The sequence below is a fragment of the Carassius gibelio genome, chromosome B6 (genome assembly GCF_023724105.1).
Source record: "Carassius gibelio isolate Cgi1373 ecotype wild population from Czech Republic chromosome B6, carGib1.2-hapl.c, whole genome shotgun sequence".
NCBI lineage: Eukaryota > Metazoa > Chordata > Actinopteri > Cypriniformes > Cyprinidae > Carassius > Carassius gibelio.
The window spans coordinates 14,884,085-14,904,264 of record NC_068401.1 but is presented as its reverse complement, the minus strand read 5'-3'; the positions used below and the strand labels follow the sequence as shown (position 1 = coordinate 14,904,264).

At 36.9% G+C, this 20,180-nt stretch overlaps 1 protein-coding gene across 1 annotated transcript in view; it reads left to right on the top strand.

Annotated features, from left to right (window-relative positions):
- Positions 1-19,680, top strand: part of LOC127959052 (unconventional myosin-VIIa-like) — a 20,451-nt gene extending 771 nt beyond the window's left edge. The window contains exons 3-39 of the mRNA XM_052558047.1: positions 1,201-1,220; positions 2,117-2,327; positions 2,473-2,608; positions 2,708-2,871; positions 2,980-3,120; positions 3,195-3,353; positions 3,716-3,805; positions 3,886-3,980; positions 4,065-4,149; positions 4,232-4,450; positions 4,556-4,765; positions 4,860-5,069; positions 5,176-5,343; positions 5,525-5,818; positions 7,378-7,535; positions 7,623-7,749; positions 7,875-7,994; positions 8,393-8,566; positions 8,651-8,878; positions 9,739-9,906; positions 10,010-10,127; positions 10,895-11,021; positions 11,175-11,329; positions 11,433-11,614; positions 11,761-11,879; positions 12,510-12,664; positions 12,935-13,088; positions 14,327-14,482; positions 15,324-15,429; positions 15,671-15,784; positions 16,010-16,097; positions 17,850-17,959; positions 18,068-18,253; positions 18,334-18,450; positions 18,535-18,618; positions 18,758-18,877; positions 19,264-19,680. Of these exons, the coding sequence (XP_052414007.1) occupies positions 1,201-1,220; positions 2,117-2,327; positions 2,473-2,608; positions 2,708-2,871; positions 2,980-3,120; positions 3,195-3,353; positions 3,716-3,805; positions 3,886-3,980; positions 4,065-4,149; positions 4,232-4,450; positions 4,556-4,765; positions 4,860-5,069; positions 5,176-5,343; positions 5,525-5,818; positions 7,378-7,535; positions 7,623-7,749; positions 7,875-7,994; positions 8,393-8,566; positions 8,651-8,878; positions 9,739-9,906; positions 10,010-10,127; positions 10,895-11,021; positions 11,175-11,329; positions 11,433-11,614; positions 11,761-11,879; positions 12,510-12,664; positions 12,935-13,088; positions 14,327-14,482; positions 15,324-15,429; positions 15,671-15,784; positions 16,010-16,097; positions 17,850-17,959; positions 18,068-18,253; positions 18,334-18,450; positions 18,535-18,618; positions 18,758-18,877; positions 19,264-19,353 (5,358 nt within the window). The 3' untranslated portion in view covers positions 19,354-19,680. The remainder of the gene's footprint in view (positions 1-1,200; positions 1,221-2,116; positions 2,328-2,472; positions 2,609-2,707; positions 2,872-2,979; positions 3,121-3,194; positions 3,354-3,715; positions 3,806-3,885; positions 3,981-4,064; positions 4,150-4,231; positions 4,451-4,555; positions 4,766-4,859; positions 5,070-5,175; positions 5,344-5,524; positions 5,819-7,377; positions 7,536-7,622; positions 7,750-7,874; positions 7,995-8,392; positions 8,567-8,650; positions 8,879-9,738; positions 9,907-10,009; positions 10,128-10,894; positions 11,022-11,174; positions 11,330-11,432; positions 11,615-11,760; positions 11,880-12,509; positions 12,665-12,934; positions 13,089-14,326; positions 14,483-15,323; positions 15,430-15,670; positions 15,785-16,009; positions 16,098-17,849; positions 17,960-18,067; positions 18,254-18,333; positions 18,451-18,534; positions 18,619-18,757; positions 18,878-19,263) is intronic.
- The last annotated feature ends 500 nt before the right edge of the window (positions 19,681-20,180 follow it).

Below are 20,180 nucleotides of genomic sequence, written 5' to 3'. Positions count from 1 at the left end.
ACCGACTAAACGCTGCTATATAAATACAGTCCATTTACCATTTACCATTTACCATTTGGTTTGTTTTAACTCAGAGGGAGTGTCAGCCACATTAAAAAAGTTAACAGTTTAAGTCATTTGTGGATTAATGCTTATGCAATTCAGTTCAGTTCAGTGAACTGGTTCAAAAAGATCCGGTTACATCGCATGATTCGTTCGCGAACTGGATATCACTACACTTCTGTGTTTTGAAATCTCACAACAGACCGGAAGAGAAGACAGTGCTGAATAAAGTCGTAGTTTTTGCTATTTTTGGACCAAAATGTATTTTCGATGCTTCAAAAAATTCTAACTGACCCTCTGATGTCCAGTGTTGGTCATGTTACTTGAAAATTAGTTACAGTTACAAATTACTTCTCCCAAAATGTAATTGAGTTAGTAACTCAGTTACCACATTGTATAAGTAATTAGTTACTCAGCAACTGAGTAAGTTTAAAAAAAAAATGTATTTATGTATTGCAGCCTGCCATATGATATGCATAGAAATAAAAACATATAAAAAATGTTTATTGAAAATAAAATTCAAGTACAAAATTAACACAAACAAATTTAAACTTGGGTAAAAAGAAACAAAGGGAAACCTGGCCATTAGTGCAAATCTGTCAAAACTGTATATTAGGCCTAAAGTTATTGCACAATAAACAGAACACAATCCAACTCTTATGGTGCGTTCACACAAGACGCGAATAGAGCGTCTGCTGCGAGGAGATGGCGCGAGTGATTTCAATGTTAAGTCAATGCAAAGACGCGAATAGACAACCTCCGAAAAATAAACCGCATATTTGAGTTTAAAACAACTACATTCTCGCTTGAAATACTTTTAAAACTACATTTCATGACATGATAACCGTAATATTTAAAAAACTATCTGAATAAAAATGGTAGTACTCAACTGGCAGTAGCCCCTCCATGCCACGAAATTTGCATCTGTTGTGAAGTTAATTTCATGTGCGAATGAAGCGTATTAACTCAAAATGTTCAAGCGTCCAACTACACGTGAATAGCGCGAGTTATTCGCACAAGTTGCATCTGTTTGAACACAGCATTAAATATTCAGTAAAGTAACATGTTAGCATGTGTTGATGTGAGGTGGTTCATATAAGTTGCTTGAGGCAGACGTGGATAAAGTCTTTTTTCCTGGACATACCGTGCATGTTACAGAAACTCACCTTTAATTTCTGGTACTTCCAGTTCGAGAACACAATTATCGCTGACCCGTCTTGTGTGTAGTGGTTGTCAGAGTGTGCAGTGAGACAGCGTGGGCAGGGCACCGCCGACCCAGCCAATCATCATCGGATTTGCAATGGTGTCAGGCAGCTGATGTGTAGCCACTAGCCAAAGCATGACACCTCACGCTTTATTCAACCAAATTGTAGTAACGTGACACTTTACATTCTCAGTAAAGATAACGGCATTGCAACGATTTTAAAAAGTAATTAATTAGATTACTCCGTTACTGAAAATTAAACTCCGTTAGTAATGCCATTATACTTAAACGCTGTTACTCCCAACACTGCTGATGTCACATGGACTACTTTGATGATATTTTTCTTACCTTTCTGGACATGGACAGTATACAGTTCACACAGTTTCAATGGAGGGACTGAGAGCTCTCGGACTAAATCTAAAATATCTTAAACTGTGTTCCGAAGATGAACGGCGGTCTCATGGGTTTGGAACGTCATGAGGCTGAGTCATTAATTACATAATTTTGATTATAGGGTGAACTAACCCTTTAAGCTCAAAAATCAAAAACACATCATAAATGTATAAAAATTAGGTTTACAGTCTTCTGTTGCCATTTAAGGTGAAAAGTCCAGGAAAGTAAAAGTCATCCTTAGTATTTTATTCCCAAAGCACAGTTTTTCATCCAAGAGGTAGAACTACGTTAATCAGTGAAATTAGCTGGCTGTGTTCATGAGCGGAATAAACATATAGCAGGACTTTTACTTTCTGACCCCTAGACTTTCCACCTCTGGCCATATGATAGTGATGTGAAAAACAGACCAAAATAAAAGTTGTTGTTCTCTGAATATATTACCAAAGTCTATCTTAATCTTGTCTGTGATTCCTGCAGCTTTGAACAGCTCTGCATTAACTTTGCCAATGAGCAGCTTCAGCAGTTCTTTGTGAAACATGTCTTCAAGCTTGAACAACAGGAATACGTACGTGAAGACATCGTCTGGAACAACATTAAATTTAACGACAACCAGCGTACCCTTGATGTTCTGGCCATAAAGCCTCTCAACGTTCTCGCTCTTATTGATGAAGAGAGTCTCTTTCCTAAGGTTCTAAAATATATTTGCTTTTATTTACAGTATAGGCTTATAATCTTTGATAATTAATAGTCAGGCAATGTGTGACTGCATCATATCTTTAATTACAATCTATAAATATTTATACACCGTTATGAACAATTGTAATTTTCTCTAGGGCACAGATGCTACAATGCTTAACAAAATGAATCAGGTTCATGGGAAAGGTGACATCTACATGCCCCCAAAAAACAATCACGACACGCAGTTTGGAATCCACCATTTTGCTGGAGTTGTCTACTATGACTGCAAAGGTAACACATGCTTTCAAAGTTCCACACAATGCACCTTCACATTAGTTTTTTGGCTTTAAAAATATCTAAAAAAATTTATGAAATTTACTGTGCATATAGGTTTCCTTGAGAAGAACAGAGATACTCTGAGTAATGATGTCCTCCAGCTGATACACACATCATCCAGTAAGCTACTAAAGCAGATATTTCACCGTGAGCTAAGAACCACAGAGGCAAGAACTAGTTCCAACCATACTATCATCACCCCAATAAACTCACTTCGGGTATGTTAACACCAGCTAAAGGCAAATAGTGTACAAACATGTGATGGCATTCAGCTAATCAATACAAAATTTTCATTTGCTTTACCTTTGATTTTTCTATTCCTTCAGCAAACAACAGACACAAAGAAACGTGTGCCTACATTATGTGGGCAGTTCCGTCAGTCGCTGGACTCTTTAATGAAGACTCTAACTTCCTGCCAGCCTTTGTTTATTCGCTGTATTAAACCCAATGACTTCAAGAAGCCTATGGTAAGCTCAAATCATTTTCTCTGTCGATTGACTCACTTTTCTGTCAGTGATCCACTTTTCCATCTTTGTTTCAGCTCTTTGACAGGGAGCTGTGTATCCGTCAACTTCGTTACTCTGGAATGATGGAGACTATCCGCATTAGGAAGGCCGGCTATCCCATCCGTCACACATTTGATGAGTTTCTGGAGCGTTACCGTGTGCTGCTCAAGTCCAGTGTTTGTGACCCCAAAACTGTGAGATGTGATCTGTGTTGTTTGACATGAATTAAGTGTTACAGTGGTTTCGTTAAAAATTCATTGGAACAGGTTTTGAAGGTTCTGTAAGCGATTTTAGCCATTTTGCTTATTTTTGACACTGAATTAGAACAGCCACATTGATAAACAACAAATCCCCATCCCATAAAATGACTAAAACCTATTAAAGCACTTTTTTCCATAAGACAAAATACATTTGTATTAAAGAATATTAAATATATGTTCTTCTACATTAAGGCTTTTCTTGTTTCAGTATTTTTTTAGATGCAAAATGAGTTAAAAAATGCTAATTAAATGCATTATTGCAGCCATTAATTTTTATATTTACTGTAATATTAAAGGAGAGTGCAAAGAAATGCTGTGAAAGCATCTGTGAGAATGTTCTGACTGAAGAGGAGTGGAAGATCGGCAAGACTAAAGTGTTTCTGAAGGTACTGGAGTGAATTTTACCGGTACCATAACAGCATTTTTGAAGTTGATCCATTCTAACGTGATTCTTTTTTTGCATCAGGATTTCCATGATACTGTTTTGGAACTGGCACGAGACAGCGCTCTCAATGAGAAGGCACTTATTATTCAGAAAGTCTTGAGAGGATATAAACACAGGTAAAAGAATGAGGATATTCTCCTATGTTTGTAGAGAAAATGTTCACACATTGGTTCATCAGTTGCCATTTTGTTTTCTTGCAGGAAAGTGTTCCTGAGAAAGAGAAGAGCAGCTGTGAGCATACAGAAAACCTGGCGAGGACACAAAGTCAGAAAACTTTACAGAGTGGTATGTTGTCCTCTTAACTGCAGACTGAAATATGTTGATAGTCATTGCTTGTGGATGTAGAGTGTCACTTGCCTTTCTGCAGGTCCAGTTGGGTTTTGCACGTCTACGTGCTCAAGTACGCTCTCGTCAGTTGGCCTGGCAGTATAAACGGAAGCGACAAGCAACTATTCTGCTTCAGGCTCAGACTCGTGGCCTCCTGATGAGGAAGGAGTGGAAACGAAAGAGAGGGGCAGTGATACTCCTGCAGGCCTACACCAGAGGAACTCTAGCCAGAAAAGCTGTCAAGAAGATGAAGAGAGATGTAGGAAGTTTTCTGATGGATTGAATTTTCATGTTTAGAAGACTGTTTGCTAAATATCCCAGGCTACATATCATCTTTATCTTTTGCTGTCTCTGTTGTTTGCAGGCTTACCTCTCACTTAAGGAACGTAGAGCAGAAGAACTTGCTGCTCTAGAGAGGCAAAGGAGGCTTGATGAAATTCTGCGGCAGAAAAAAGAAAGAGAGGCGGCTGAACAGTTAGAACCTTCCACAGACCAGGAAATGGTGGATGATATCTTTGGCTTCCTGCCTAGTATGGTTGGCGGACAGGAGGGCCAGGCACCAGTGGGCTTTGAGGTGAGAGATCAAACTTCTCAAAAAAGCATGATGTTAATGTTTGGATAACAGTCAAATTAAAACCAAAACCTGCATGGGAACGTTGTGTTTTTAGGACTTTGAGGGAAAGCGAGTGGTGCTTGAAGAGGTGGATCTGGATGATGCTCCATTGATGGAGATTCCAGAGGAAGACTTTGATGATTTGGATGAGTACTCGTTCTCCAAGTTTGCTTCCATGTACTTCCAGGGTGCTGCCACACCCACACACATTCGCCAGAGAATACGTCAGCCTCTGCTCTACCATGAGGATGAGAATGATGTCCTAGTAAAGCCACCTTTGACTTTGACCAGATTTTGATAAATTAAGGATGTTCTTCTGATGTCAGATTAACAATAGGAGCTTACTACTGCACTTATCTTCTTATCCACAGGCTTCACTAACGGTTTGGTGGATGATCTTGAGATTTATGGGTGATCTTCCTGAACCAAAAGCTCAGGTGGTCTCTAGGAATGGACTAGCCTTTGCAGAAGGCTCTCTTCAGAAGGATGTGGCCTCCAGACAGGATAGACGCCTCAGCCATATGGTGGGCTTGGACCAGGTGAGGAAGCTCCTTTATATTATATATTTTACATCTAAAAAACAAACAAACAGCGGGTCAGACTGGCTGGCTGGCCAACTAAAAACCAGTTTGGACATGTTGAGAGACCTGCTAAGACCAGCAATACAGGTCTTTTAGCAACTCAAATTAAAGTGAAAGAGTTGATGTCTCATTTTTTCAGAGAATGAAAAATACAAGAAACTCTCCGAACAGGAAACTCAGTACAGTTCCAGAAGACGCTTCCCGCAACAGAAAGTCTTCAACTTTTACAGACATACTGGCCCGGAACAAAAAATCTGTCCAAGATGATGGTGTTCCAAGCCGCAAACTATCTGCCATACCAGAGCAGGGTCCGAAAAATCGAAAGACTTCAACTTTCACTGATGTAATGTCCCGAAACAAAAGGATCTCCACAGCACCTGAGGGGACTCAATCCAACAGAACCGGTAGAAAACCATCTGCTATAGCAGAAGAGGTGAGATTTATACTATTTCTTAAGGTCATTTATTCTTATAAAACATCAAATAATTTGACCAGTTTAATACAAGACAAGATTATTTCAGGTTGTAAAATGTCATAAAAAAAGTCAGGAATTTATATCAGTTATATCATTATATCATTTATATATGATAATTGTTAAAAACGTTTTAACTTGAAAATAGTTATCAAAGTATGTGCAGTAACATGTATTTAGGTGTTATTATAAAAAAAAAAAAACATTTTTAGAGTATTGAGATTGTTGAGATTGTTGAAGCTATTCTTGAAAATCGTACGGAAGTTTTTCAGAACCATATGAAACCAACATAAATACATTTCTAAGAACCTTTCACATGCGTTTGAAATACAGTTTTCATGAGTCTTTATTCCTTTTATTATCGGTCAAAATAAAAGCAATATTAAAACAATTATTCAAAGCTAATGCATTACTGTATTATTCATATATGTTAAATCCTCACCTTCCAGTGAAAACTCACTCGTCACTTACGAGATTTGTGTAGATCCAATGAGGAAGTGTTTTTGGTGGTGGTGGTGGTGGTGGTGGGAGGGTCTTTTTACAGTACCATTAGTACCAATTCATATCTGTACACGCTTGTAGTCAACCACTTTTAAACTCTTTTTTTGTGTTTTGTTTGCATGCTCTGGTTTCGAATGACAAAACCACAAGTTAATTTCCTTGTTTTTGCTGTTTTGAGTATTGCAGCCAATCAAAAGCATCTCTGTTGAAAGCAATGGCCAGTCAGAGGTGTTTTCTATAGGTTCATCAGAAGAATACCCTCTGAACTAATTTTTGTTTTCATAAGTTTACAGAGTTCTACACTCTTGCAGATCTACCTAATATAATCAGAGAGGGAAAAAAGGCATGCGCACGATGTAAATAATAGATTGTGTAGTTAGTAATTGATTTATCAGGAGCTTTTGCTTGGGTAAGCATTTCTCTAGAATCTTTACATAATCCATTGAAATTTGAAGAAATGTTTTGTTTGTCTAAGAATTGTTTGACTGAATGTCCATGTATACTGTTTCAAGAGTGACAAACATGAGTGTAAAAAATTAACGAGTGAATCCACTAAATTGTTCCGTCAGTCAATGCTATGATTGACAGTGATAAATGCTCTGGGCAGAATGATATATCTGACAGACTGATGTCAAAAATAGACCTGTGCATTAAGTGAGGGAAAGATAAATTAAGAGTAACAAAACTGCAAGAGCAACAAGTCTGTGTTGGCTGAAATTATTTAGCAGCTTCTACTGTAAAACACTCTTTTTGATGTGTCCTAAAGGCAAAGTTTAAAAAATCTCAAATCTAAAAATACTTCAAAATATTTAATGCATTATTATTTAATTGTACTTGCTATATACTACTACAGTACAGTACTAAAAAAAAATTATATAATAATTTTGGGGATTGCATGTCTTCGTCACTTTTTTCACCCATGATGAGTTTGCATCCCTTATTATTACAACATATCTTAAATGCAACAAACAGATGAATTATTTATAATCTTTATAATCCCATTATCTCTTCATGTATAGGCAAAGGATGGGACTGAAGTTTCCAAACAACCCACTGTGCAAACTATTAGCGAAGAAGATGAAATGAATGCAGACAGACTCACCCTGGACCGGCCAATGACATCTCTTGAAAAGTTGCATATCATTGTTGGATATGCCATTGTCAGACGTGACCTCAGGTTGTGAATTATTTAAAACCATAAGTCTTCTATTGCTTAGTGGTCAGATGTTTCTGTTTCTAAGTCTTTAATATCTTTCATTGTTAGGGATGAAATCTACTGCCAGATCTGTAAGCAGCTCCAAGAGAACTCAAACCGTGGTAGCTACTTCCGTGGCTGGATCCTCCTGTGCATCTGTTTGGGAATTTTTCCTCCTACCGAGCGCTTCATCAAGGTGAATAAAAGACTGTCTTCCTTATTAAACTCTTTGATGGATGATTTCACTATTTCTTTATGGGGTCATGCATTTGCAGTTGTCTCCACATTGCGTTGTCCTGAATGTTTCTCATCTCCTCACAGTACCTCCAAAGTTTTCTTCGTTTTGGTCCTGTGGGATACGCGCCTTACTGCGCCGACCGACTGAGGCGCACTGTTGCCAATGGAGTGCGTGGAGAGCCTCCCAGCTGGCTGGAGCTCCAGGTAAAGTCATTTATGCCCAATACAGTGTTTTTGGACTGAACAACTTGCCATAGCTTTTCAAAATCGTTGCTGCTAAAAATGAGATATCAGTTTGGACAAGGAATCAGTTTTCTTCCTGTTTAAAAAGAAAGGTAAATGATTTGTAAATAAAGCATTCAGGAGATGGATCATGTGTGTTCCAGTGTCTCCAATGCTGCTGCTCATTTAGATAAAATGAAACGCTTCTGAATATTGTCATAATGATGGGCAGCTCGTTGAAAGTAATGACTTCTGTTGCATTGTTGCTGTAAATTGCTTTACATGTGAAACCCTTTAGGTCTTAATTCTCCTATGGTCAAGTAACAAACACCTAACATAGATTTGAAGCTTTAATTCATGCCATCACTGTTTAATCACAGGCCACCAAGTCCAAGAAACCCATTGCCATATCAGTAACTATGATGGATGGCAGGACTATCAGTTTGCCTGTAGATTCTGCCTCCACATCTAAAGAGGTCTGCCAGATGCTTTCACAGAAAGTCAAACTTCAGGACACATTTGGCTTCTCACTTTACGTAGCTTTATATGACAAGGTATGGAGACTTTGCACTGAAATTGAGTTTGAATCAGATTTTCTGTATTATTAGAATTTAAGGTATTGTGCTCCCTCTTTTTAGGTGTGGTCCCTAGGTAGTGGCAGTGAGCATGTGATGGATGCCATCTCTCAGTGTGAGCAGGAAGTGAAGAGGAAGGGTGGGCAGGAGCAACATGCCCCTTGGCGTCTCTTCTTCCGTAAAGAGATCTTCACACCTTGGCATGACTGCAGCGAGGATAACGTCAGCACAGACATTATCTACAGACAGGTCATCAGAGGCCTGAAATCTGGAGAATACCAGTGTGAGAAGGTGTGCTTCAGATCATTTTTAGTATCAGTTGACCCAAATTGTATATTGTTATTCATCATTTACTCCCCCTCATCATGTCATTCAAAACTTGTATGACTTTCTTTCTTCTGTAGAACACAAAAGAAGGTATTTTGAAGATTGTTGTCAACCATACGATTTCGGGTCCCATTGACTTCTATTGATTTATTGACTCAAGAGAAAAACACTATGGAAGTCAATAGGACCTGAAACTGTTTGGTTACCAATATTCTTCAAAATACCTTATTTTGTGTTCCACAGAAGAAACAAAGTCATACAGGTTTGGAATGACTTGAGGGATAGTAAATGTTGACAGAATTTTCATTTTGGTTGAACTGTGCCTTTAATTTATTTATTTGTAATTCATGCATTCAGTGAATTTTCATGTTGTGCTTATTAAAACGGCAGTCATCATGGACTTTCTAGCAGTGTGTATTTAGCATCAAGCCAATTTAATAGCAGATATGAAACAAAAATATATTGCAGTATATTGGAAAATATCATGTAATATATTAGGCATATATTCTTATATATATTTATTTTTTCCAATATATTGCAATATATTGAAAGCGGCAATCATTTGTATATTTTGCAATATATTATATAATATATGTGTCATCAATTTATTATTAAATGTATTCAAATATATAAAATATTAGAAATAAAAAGGGAACATAATATATTACAATATATCACAATATATTTTAAGAACTATATTGGTAAATATATTTTCCTTTCGTAAGGGAGTTTCCAGTTAACATTACCATTGTAGAATTGCCACACAGTAGGGGACCACATCGTGACATTTATTTGATGTAATTTCACCTTTGTGTTTATATAAGGAGGAAGACACTGTTGCGCTTGTAGCAAAGCACTTCTATGTGCAGTTTGGATCAGACATGAGTATGGAGAATACTAGGACTGTAGTTAAAGAGTGCATTAACTCCAAACTTCTGGAGGCCAAGTCAGAAGAAAAGTGGACCCAGATGGTCAATACAGCACATGCGCAGGTACAGATGTTTCTATTATTGCTCATGGTAAAATAAATGTAATAAAGCTTTCCACCTGTTTGAAAGTCAAAGCATTTTACAAGCATTTGTTTCTTTTTGTTAGGGCCCACTAATAAACACTCAGACCAAGTCTGATAAAGTCAAAGCAGATGTGGTTGACTATGCTCGTCAAAAGTGGCCAATGTTCTTCTCCAAGTTTTTTGAAGTTGCCAAGTTATCTGGTATGTACTATATGCTAAGAGGAGTATTACACTGCTGTTAAAAATTTCAGTTCAGTTAGATTTTTAAAATAAACTAATACTAGTAAAAAATTACATGAGACAATTATAATGTTACAAAATGTTTTTAGAAAAGATCTCTAAATAAATGTTTATTTGAACTTTCTATTCATCAAAGAATCCTGAAAAAATGGTTTCCACAAAGTAGTGTATTTGTTTTCAGCATTTATAATAATACAATATGTTTCATATTAGAAAAATTACTGAAGTATCATGTGACACTGAAGACTGGAATAATGGCTGCTGAGAAGTAGCTTTGCCATGACCGGAATCAATTACATTTTACAATAAATTAAAATATCAAAGTTATTTTAAAGGCAAAGTAAAAAACAAAATGAAAATTGTCATTAATTACTCACCCTCATGTTGTTCCAAACCTGTAAGACCATTCACGTACACAAAATGTATTCTTGTAGCTTTAGAAAATTACGGTTGAACCACTGATGTCACATGGACTATTTTAACGATGTCCTTACTACCTGTGTGGGATTTTTGGGTTAACTATCCCTTTAAATTGTAATAGTATTTCACAATGTTACTGTCAAATCAAATATCAGATGCAGGCTTGATGAGAAAAAGAGAACTCCAAATTTTCTGAACAGTAATGTACATTGCAAATTGCATCATTTCCACATCTAATGCAGAAGAATATGAGCAAAAACTTTTAAAAATAATATAAACAAGATTACGTTTGTCATTTCAATATTCAGGTCCTCCTCTACCAAAGAGCAAGTTTATCTTTGCAATTAATTCAAAGGGAATAACATTCCTAGATGAACGAGAAAAGACTCTCCTGGCGCTGTCTTACCCAGAGCTCACCGGGGTCAACGCTATCAGGTGAGTTGGACACCATTTAATGTTTGTCGGCCTTGTATGTTGTCTTGACAGTCACATGATTAAAAAATAACATGTTTGAATTAAATAAATATAATTGATACCCTATCAAAAATATGTTAATTCCCTAAATTCTCCCTGCATCGTCTCCTCCAGAGAAAGGAAATGTGTTTGTTTGCTGACTCTGAAAGGAGACTTCACACTGAATGCAATCACGGCCACTGACATCTCAGATCTGGTAGCCATGTTCCTGGCAGGCCTGACACAACGTTCACAATATGCTGTGACCCTACAGGAGGTTAACAGGCAAGGTCAGAAGAAGAAATATGCTTTATGCCTTTTAAATTCGATGGTTCATGGTCTATGATTTGATTTGTTTTCGTCTAATGAAAAATGGTTTGGATGTCTTTCAAGATGATAAAACATTTCTAAGCTTCAAGAAGGCAGAGCTCATCTACCTCATTAAGGATGATGAGTTTCCTGTTGCCCGCGGCTGGTTGAAGGGTAAGAATGAGCGGACAGGAGAAATAGGTGCAGTCCCTGCAGATGCTGTCTTGATTCTTCCAACTCTTACAAAGCCAACAAATGAAGTCCTGGTGAGAACTTGAAAAGTTTTTTTTTTTTATTTGTGCTTTACTATGGAGTTCCTTAGATCTGTAAAGGTCTATATATTATGGAACGTTTGTCATAGTTGTGTTGATTGCTAATGCATTCTGACTTTTTGCTCTTTTTTTTTTTTTAGAGCCTGATCAGCTTGTCCCCAGATCAAAGAAAGACCATCATAGACAACACTGTAAAAGGAACCATCACTGAAAGAGTGGCTCCTTCAACTCTAAAAGATTTCTCGGTTGAATATTTCAGGTACTTGCAGCAACTGTTTGACCACATTATTATTGCTCTTATTTAAAACATACTAAAATTCTTAAAGGGGTCATCGGATGCCCATTTTTCACAAGTTGATATGATTCTTCAGGCTCTTAATGAAAAGTCTTTAACATAGTTTGGTTAAAATTTCTCAATGGTAGTGTAGAACAACACCCTTTTTACCCTGTCAAAAACAGCTCTTTTCAGAGCAAGCCTTTTTGTAGCATTTTCCTTTAAATGTTAATGAGCTCTGCTGACCCCACCCCTCCCTTCCGAGCTGCTCTCCGAGGGACTGTTTACTGTAGCCACATTTATTGTGAAACTCACTAATTAGCACATTATTAGGAAAGGCGATTTGCAAAGATTCGTTAAAAAACTTTATACTCACTGTTTCTGTTGGTAAAGCTTGATCACAAATTATTTGTGTGAACATAGACACATTTAGGTAGATCGGGGGCACATTCCCTTCAAAAACAAACATAATCCAACGGCTGTGTCTTCAGCAGCTCAGATGTCAGGAGTAAATGACGACTGCTATTACATCCAACTGCAATGTAGCATCTGATGACCCCTTTAAGCATTTCAGAAGCAAACATGAATGACCCGTTGTTTTTGTCATTGTCACAGGCAGCCCATCAAAGATGTGAACAGACAGGTGATCTCTAAGAATGCAGCACCTGAGAAGCTGTGGGCCAACTCCAGAGAACCCATCAGACAGCCCCTGCTGAAGAGACTGGTGGGCAATCCAGATTTCAGCCCACTAGCCTGCAACGCCTTCACTGATATCCTTTGCCATACATATTTAAGATTTTATCATTTATTGTACTCATATCTTTGAACATTGCTTATTGCCACAGAAGCAGTTGAGCCCTTTTGTTTACCCAATTCATATCTAAATGAAGTAATGCATAAAGCTGTAGAACATGGCAGCTGTTGGGTTACATAAGCACTGATCCATAAGAAAAAGTAAGCAGCTGGTAAGCAGCTAACCTGGTTATCCAGGTAGGATACGACCCAGAAAAGTGCTGATTCCTTGACTAAATGGTGTGCACCTATTCTGAAGTACATGGGTGACTACCCCACTAGACAGGTCCAGAGCCCCCTCGAACTCACAGACCAGATCTTTGGCCCACCTACAGAAAATGAAGAGCTCAGAGATGAGATCTACTGTCAGATCATGAAACAAATGACCAGCAATAACAACCGGTAAAGAGCATTACATGCTCAAAGTCAGTACTGCATTGCCTATTAAATGCCTGTACACTACTACAAACGTTTGGGGTCTGTAAAATAGTTAATGTTTTTGAAAGAAGACTCTTATGCTCACCAAGGCTGCATTTATTAAACAGGAATCCAGTTGGAAAAATATATTAATGTCACTCCAGTCTTCAGTGTCACGTGATTCTTCAGAATCATTATAATATGCTGATTTGGTTTTCAAAAAACATATTTTTTATATAGATGCATTTTTCAGGATTCTTCGATGAATAGGAAGTTAAAAAAACAGCGTTATTTGAAATACTAATCTCTTATAACTAACATTATATACTATGCAAGATATATTTTATTCATATTTTATTAACATTATACATTCTTTACAGTCACTATTGATTAATTTAATGCATTTTTGTGGAATAGAAGTATGAATTATAAAAAAATTTAATCTGACCCCAGACTTTTGAATCGTAATGCACATGCAAGCAATAAATAAGAGTAATATCTAATGATTAACTGTGATTAATCATATAAAAAAAAAATGTTTTTGTTTACTATATATATAAAAACTTAACATCATTTTCTTTAATATATACAGGCATGTGTGTTTATTTATATATTCATAATACATATACACAGTACACACACATATTATGTAAACAAAAACTTTTATTTTGTAATATATTGTAGTTGCACCAAAGTCAGCTTGCCCTTAATAACAGTGAGGGGAAACTATGCAACCTTGAACCTTTTTATCCATCATTGTTCTTTTTTTATTTTTATAAGCTTTATTATTATTTTTTTATTCTTATTAAACCAGCTTATAGGTCTAGAAGCTTTAGATCACTGGTATACAGTTAGTTTCAAGGCATTCAGTCTTTAAATTTCCTTTTCAGCACAGGACCAAACAGTCATACTTTGCAGAGTTTCACGTGGCAATATGTTTTATCATTATGAAATCAGATAAGCAATGGGCATTTCAGAAAAAAAAAATTTTCATGTTAGAAACCATATAAAACTGAGAAGAGACTACATAGAATTAATAAGCCATATAATTCAGCGATTCCTCTGTAGAGAGGAGTCAACAAGCAGCAGATCATTCTCATTTAGACATTAGATAGTTTGTGGTGTATATGCCATTTAACATGCTATGTTTATAATAACATTAGTTTCTAATAAATAAATAACTGTTATGTAATTATAATATAATAATGTTCTTTCTCAATCAGATACAGCGTGGAGCAGGGCTGGCAGCTGCTATGGCTGTGCTGTGGTCTCTTCCCTCCCAGTAACTCTCTGCTGAAACATGCTCAGCGTTTCATTGAGACACGCAAACGAGAGCCATTGGCCACAGACTGCCTCCAGAGACTGCAAGGGGCTCGGAGGTATGTCCAGTATTTCACAACATATGTTGAAGCGTATTTTCTTTCACCTTACTTTTATCATTACAAATGAAGTCACATTGCTTTATGGGTATAACAACAGGAAGAAATGCTACTAATGAACAGACTTTCTGAATTGATCATACATTGCTAAGCTTTACTATCATGTATGTTATAGAATCACTAAAAGCTAATGTTTAAGTCATTGTATAAAAGCTTCTGAGAATACATGCATTTACATTTATTCATTTAGCTTTTATCATTACAAATATATACATATATACATATATTTATATTTATTTATATATAGAATAAAGCTTGTATTTTTTTTACTCTTTGGATTTGGCTGTCTTACGTGATAACCTATCTCAAACAGCATGTGTGTTATATTCCTGGACTGATACACTGTAAAACATGACTAGATAAACACCCTGTTAGCAGACGATAACAGTTTAACATGTTAAAACAAGCTTGGCTTATTTACATGCTCTAAAACAACTTTACATATGATAGCCATTTAACACAGTTTCTTTGATATTTAATATAATTGAATCAAAAATGATTGTTTCTTGAGTACTTGTAATTCAGTCTTCAGTCTAAAATCTGGACTGGACCAGACTGGTGCAAATGCCAGGAAAGTGCCAGCACTGAGTGATGGGATAGTACAGAATTTACTGCTACTGCAACTGGTCAAAGACTTCCACATTTGGGAAACAATACTGTAGCACTATAGTTGAAATGAGTCCACAAGCTGGGTCACAGATGATGAGAACTGCATTGCTGATTTGGTGTGATAGCATGTTTACTGTGTGTAAGATGACATTTGTCATTGTTTTTGTGCTAGAATGGAGCCCAGAAAGCTTCCACCTCACCAGGTAGAGGTTGATGCGATTCAGCAGAACAGCACTCAGATCTTCCACAAAATTCAATTCCCCAATGACACTCAAGAGGTAATGCAACCACGCAGTACATGGATCAACCATTTTTTTTTCTTTTCCCTGTCAGTTACTGGTGCAGCATCATATTTTGCACCTCAATAACTTTTTATAATGTTCAAAATGTTAAAAATAATAGCAGTTGAATAAACATAAAATCTACAGTTAATTTGTTGCCAATTCAAGTCATGTAGATTATTCTTGGAATGTGAATCTAGTGAGCCTGAAAAAAAAATTTTCTCGCCCTCCTGGACAGAATTTTGAGGTGACATCCAACACCAAGATAAAAGACCTGGTCCGGACCATTGCTAATAAAGTCATGTTGTCCTCAGCTGAAGGTTTCAGCCTCTTTGTGAAAACTCCTGATAAGGTTTGTACCCGGGTTACCGTGATTTATATTTAACAGCCACTCTTTCAGGATCTTAAACCAATAGATTAAGAAGTGACTTATTGTATTATATCTTAGTCTGATTATTTGGAGGGAAATTGCCTCCTCAATGTCTACAGTGGTTACAACTCATGTCTTTTCATTTTTTAGTGATTATTTTTACATAACCTTTGTCTGTGCATTAATCTAGGATTTTGTTTCTGTCAGGTTCTGAGTCTGAATGAAACTGACTACTTCTTTGACAGCCTGAGACAGATTACTGACTGGTCCAGGAGAGCAAAGAGGGTGAATCAGGGTAAGATTTTGATAACTTTATTAGGTGTTATTAAAGAGCCAGTAAGATGAACATTCTAAGCTTCCTATCACTGTTTCTAAGTCCTGTACAATAGGTTTAAATCCATCCAAGGTTAAAAAACATTGTCATTTTGTCAAAATATCATTTTAAAATGACCTCAATTCTCAGAGATCCCCAAACGGTTCGCGCAAAGCTGTTCAAAAGATTCAGTTTCCTTAAACCCCACCTTTCGGTAGCATACTGTGTTCTGATTGGTCAACTAACATAGTTTTGATTGGTTGTTCCGCACACAATCTCACGGTAAACAATGCTTTAGCATCTTTTTGGGGTGAATTATGTCTTATTCCTCTCATCGCGAAGCAAACAGTAAAATAAAAAACTTGAACAGTCTCGCTGCTTTTTCTTCTGTGTGGGTGTATTCAAGCCGCGCGCTTCAGTTTGAATCTGAATAGCGTGTTCAGCGCGGGGGCGTGGTTACATTAGATATAATGAAGGCAGACGTGAAAAACGGACATCGCGTTGTTTTCATATGGATTACTTTCACAGAATATCTGTTAGCAGCACCTGTTACACTTCATTTTAATGACGTGTTTGTAAATAAAGATCAGCAGTGCATACAAAGGCTGCAGCTAGCACACATACTGATAAGACGCTCGGGAGAAAACAAACACATAACTTCATAATCATACTTCGCGTTGTGATTCGGAGATGCTTGTTGGTCTAAATAAAGTTGGAAAAATGAACCCTCTTTCATGGCCAAACGCTTTGAAAATCCCGCCTTGAACTCACCGAGATTAGAAAAGCAGTCATCAGTGAAATGTTGTGAACACAACAAAAGGGATTTGTTGTACTGCTCTGGTATTGTGGTAAAAATGAATTTTAGCCATTGGTTCTTCTGATCTTCATTCTTTGGCAGTGAAAATAAAACAAACTTGCCTTTACAATTAAAAACACACTGTCTCCTCGACATGATGCTATCACACCAACCAGAGCGTCTGTGTGGGGGGTGGGGCAGGTCAGAGTTTTGTTTCTCCCAAGACAGTAGGCGGAGATTATTATGCAAAGTGTTCTAGTGACGTTCATAGAGATGGGCAAAAGATTTGAAATCTATAACGACTCGTTTCAGTGATTCAGAGTCGACTCCTTACTTTAGAAGCCAATAACTTTATAAATCGTGTACTTTTTGGTTTAATTACTTTGCACATTGTTTACACTGATGGACAGCTGCATCATACACTATAATACAGGTAATTTTTGATTTCCCATCTGTGTGGCTCTTTAAGCTTTAGATCACTGATTGAAGGGTTGTTTACATTACACCATTTTCAGTTTCAAACATTTGTTTGCGTTTTCCCTGTTCATGTACACAACAGTGATGTTTTGGGGGTTCCAAATGCAAGTTTTTGTAAACTGTTCTGTTATAGTCTCTGTGTAAACTTAAACAAAAAAAAGTGAATTTGTGAAAATGGTGACATGTTTAGTCTATATGTACGTGTGCAGGCTTGTGGTGTTTCTTTACAAAGTTACATCGCCCACTACTGGCCTGGCATGCATCATACAGCATTTGTAAAAATTTGTGTTGCTCTGTGTGAGCTGGGATTGTTTGGACAACATTGTTGTCTGTAGCTTTTAGTACATTGTTTTCGTGCAAACGTATCCTAAAAGGAACAAGTTTGAGTCTGTCACCATTTTTACATACTGTAATTAAGTCAAATTCAAAACAAATCCTGTTGCTTTTACTGTTTTAAACAGCGGGTGGTCCAGTGAATGTGTCCTACACGGTCTTCTTTATGAGGAAACTGTGGTTCAGCATTATCCCTGGTAGAGATGTGGAGGCAGATCTCATCTTCCATTATCCACAGGTACTGGCAATCTGTGCCACATTATTAAAAAGGTTTGGAAGATTTTCCATATAGCTTTCCTGAAAGCATTGAAGAAAATATGTTTTCCATATTTCTCATACTATCTAGGAGTTGCCAAAGTACTTGAGAGGTTATCATCGTTGTACCAAAGAAGAAATGGTGATGCTGGGCGCTCTACTCTTCAGGGTGAAAGTGGACAATGATAAAACTCAGTTTCCCATGATTCCTAGGATGCTGAAAGACCTGGTGCCTAATGACCAGCTTAAAGCCATGTCTGCCGATGAATGGAAAAAGGTCAGTTCCAGTGCACTGCGTTCTGTGCAAGTAATATAATGCTTCTGAAGTGTTTCTTATTCATAACCATTTTTCAACAGCACATTTTTGCCGAGTACAACAAGCAAACTGGCACGACTGTGGAACAGGCAATGATTGGCTTTTTAAAGATCGTCTACAAATGGCCTACATTTGGCTGTGCCTTTTTTGACGTGAAAGTAAGCAATTCGAGTCTGCAGCACAATAATATATTTGCTAATTTTACCTTAAAAAATATATTGATATTCCTCTTGATATTACAGCAAACATCAGAGCCCAATTTCCCTGACATTGTGAGGATTGCCATTAGCAAACAAGGCGTTACTGTCATTCACCCCAAAACAAAGGTATAATTCATTGATATATCATAACTGCTTATCATGTGTTTCCCTATGCAACATTTGTATAACACCTCAGATGAGTGTTCCTGTTAGCTTGAATGTAAAAATCATGTACTGTACCGTAACTCTGTTACACTGTTTGAAGGACATTCTGGCAGTGCATCCATATAACAAAATTGCAAACTGGTGCAGTGGAAGCACATACTTCCACATGACTGTAGGAAACCTTGTCAGAGGGAACAAGATCCTGTGTGAAACCTCCCTGGTAAGTGACTCAGATGTGACGTTTCTTATTATTATCAATGTTTTTGCTCCATGCAATTTTTGTGGAAACCATGATACACTACAATGTAAAAGTTTGAAAAAAAAAAATTGATTTGGCAGCAAAACCTGTTTACAATATTGAATCGGCACATTACAATGATTTCTGAAGCATCATGTGACACTGAAGACTGGAGTCATGGTGCCTGATAATTCAGCTTTGCCTTCACAAGAACAGATGACATTTATAATAAAATATATTAAAATAGAAATTTAATTTAATTGTAACAATATACAGTACCAGTAGTTTGTGTTAATTATTGTATAATGTTATATATTTCATATATAATATGATCTTAAAATAATAGAATTTTATCCTGTGTTCATAAGGGCTATAAAATTGACGACCTGCTGACTTCCTACGTCAACATGCATCTTACTGAGAAGAAAGGACAAAGACGCAATCAACACTTTGCCTAAAAATAACTAACCAGCAACCACTTTATTGTGCCTTTCTTTTAAAGACACATTCACATATAAAACCACAACCAATGAGAAATGATAAAAATAACATGAAGTTATCCAACTAAATAATGGAGCGGATTTATTGTTCAATGTGATATGCTATATATACTGCAAAATGTGTGATGCCAACTGTTTGAAAAATGTTTTTCCTCAGTATGTTGCCAGAATGTGAAGACTGTAATTTCAGTCAGATTAGTGGTTGACTAATATTTAATGATATAAATGAATCATTACAGTCAGTGGATCATATTATTTGTGCAAATAAATGAGGTGTAACTCACAGCATTGTACATTGTGATTATTTACCATAGAGCTCAAAGCTTTCTGCGTGTTTTCAAAAATGGAATTCCATAAGCCTTATGCTTGTGTTGTTCTGTCCTGTTTAAAAGCAAACTGTTTTAGCTCTTGAATCTGACAGAAGATGAGTTTATCTCTGGTTAACAGTCATGTTACTCTATGCTTTGCCCCCAGGGCAACAAAGTCTTGAGGGGCAGCATATAATGAAGCTTGGAGACATCCCATTTAAGACTTGGCACTGTATTATTCAGCCTATTCTGATAAAATAAAGTCAACTAGATAGTGGGCTCATTCAGTAAAGCGAGCTATATTAGCATATCACTGAAGACTGGCCTAGACAGAAGAAGAAGAGATGATGTATGTCCTACACAGCTGTGATCTTCCAGAATGAAAGACAGATTATAGCTCTTGCTGTTCGCTTGGGGCTCCACATCTGTCTGAGGATCACGTGCCCTTATTTTTGCCTTCGGCTGCTCCAATGTATG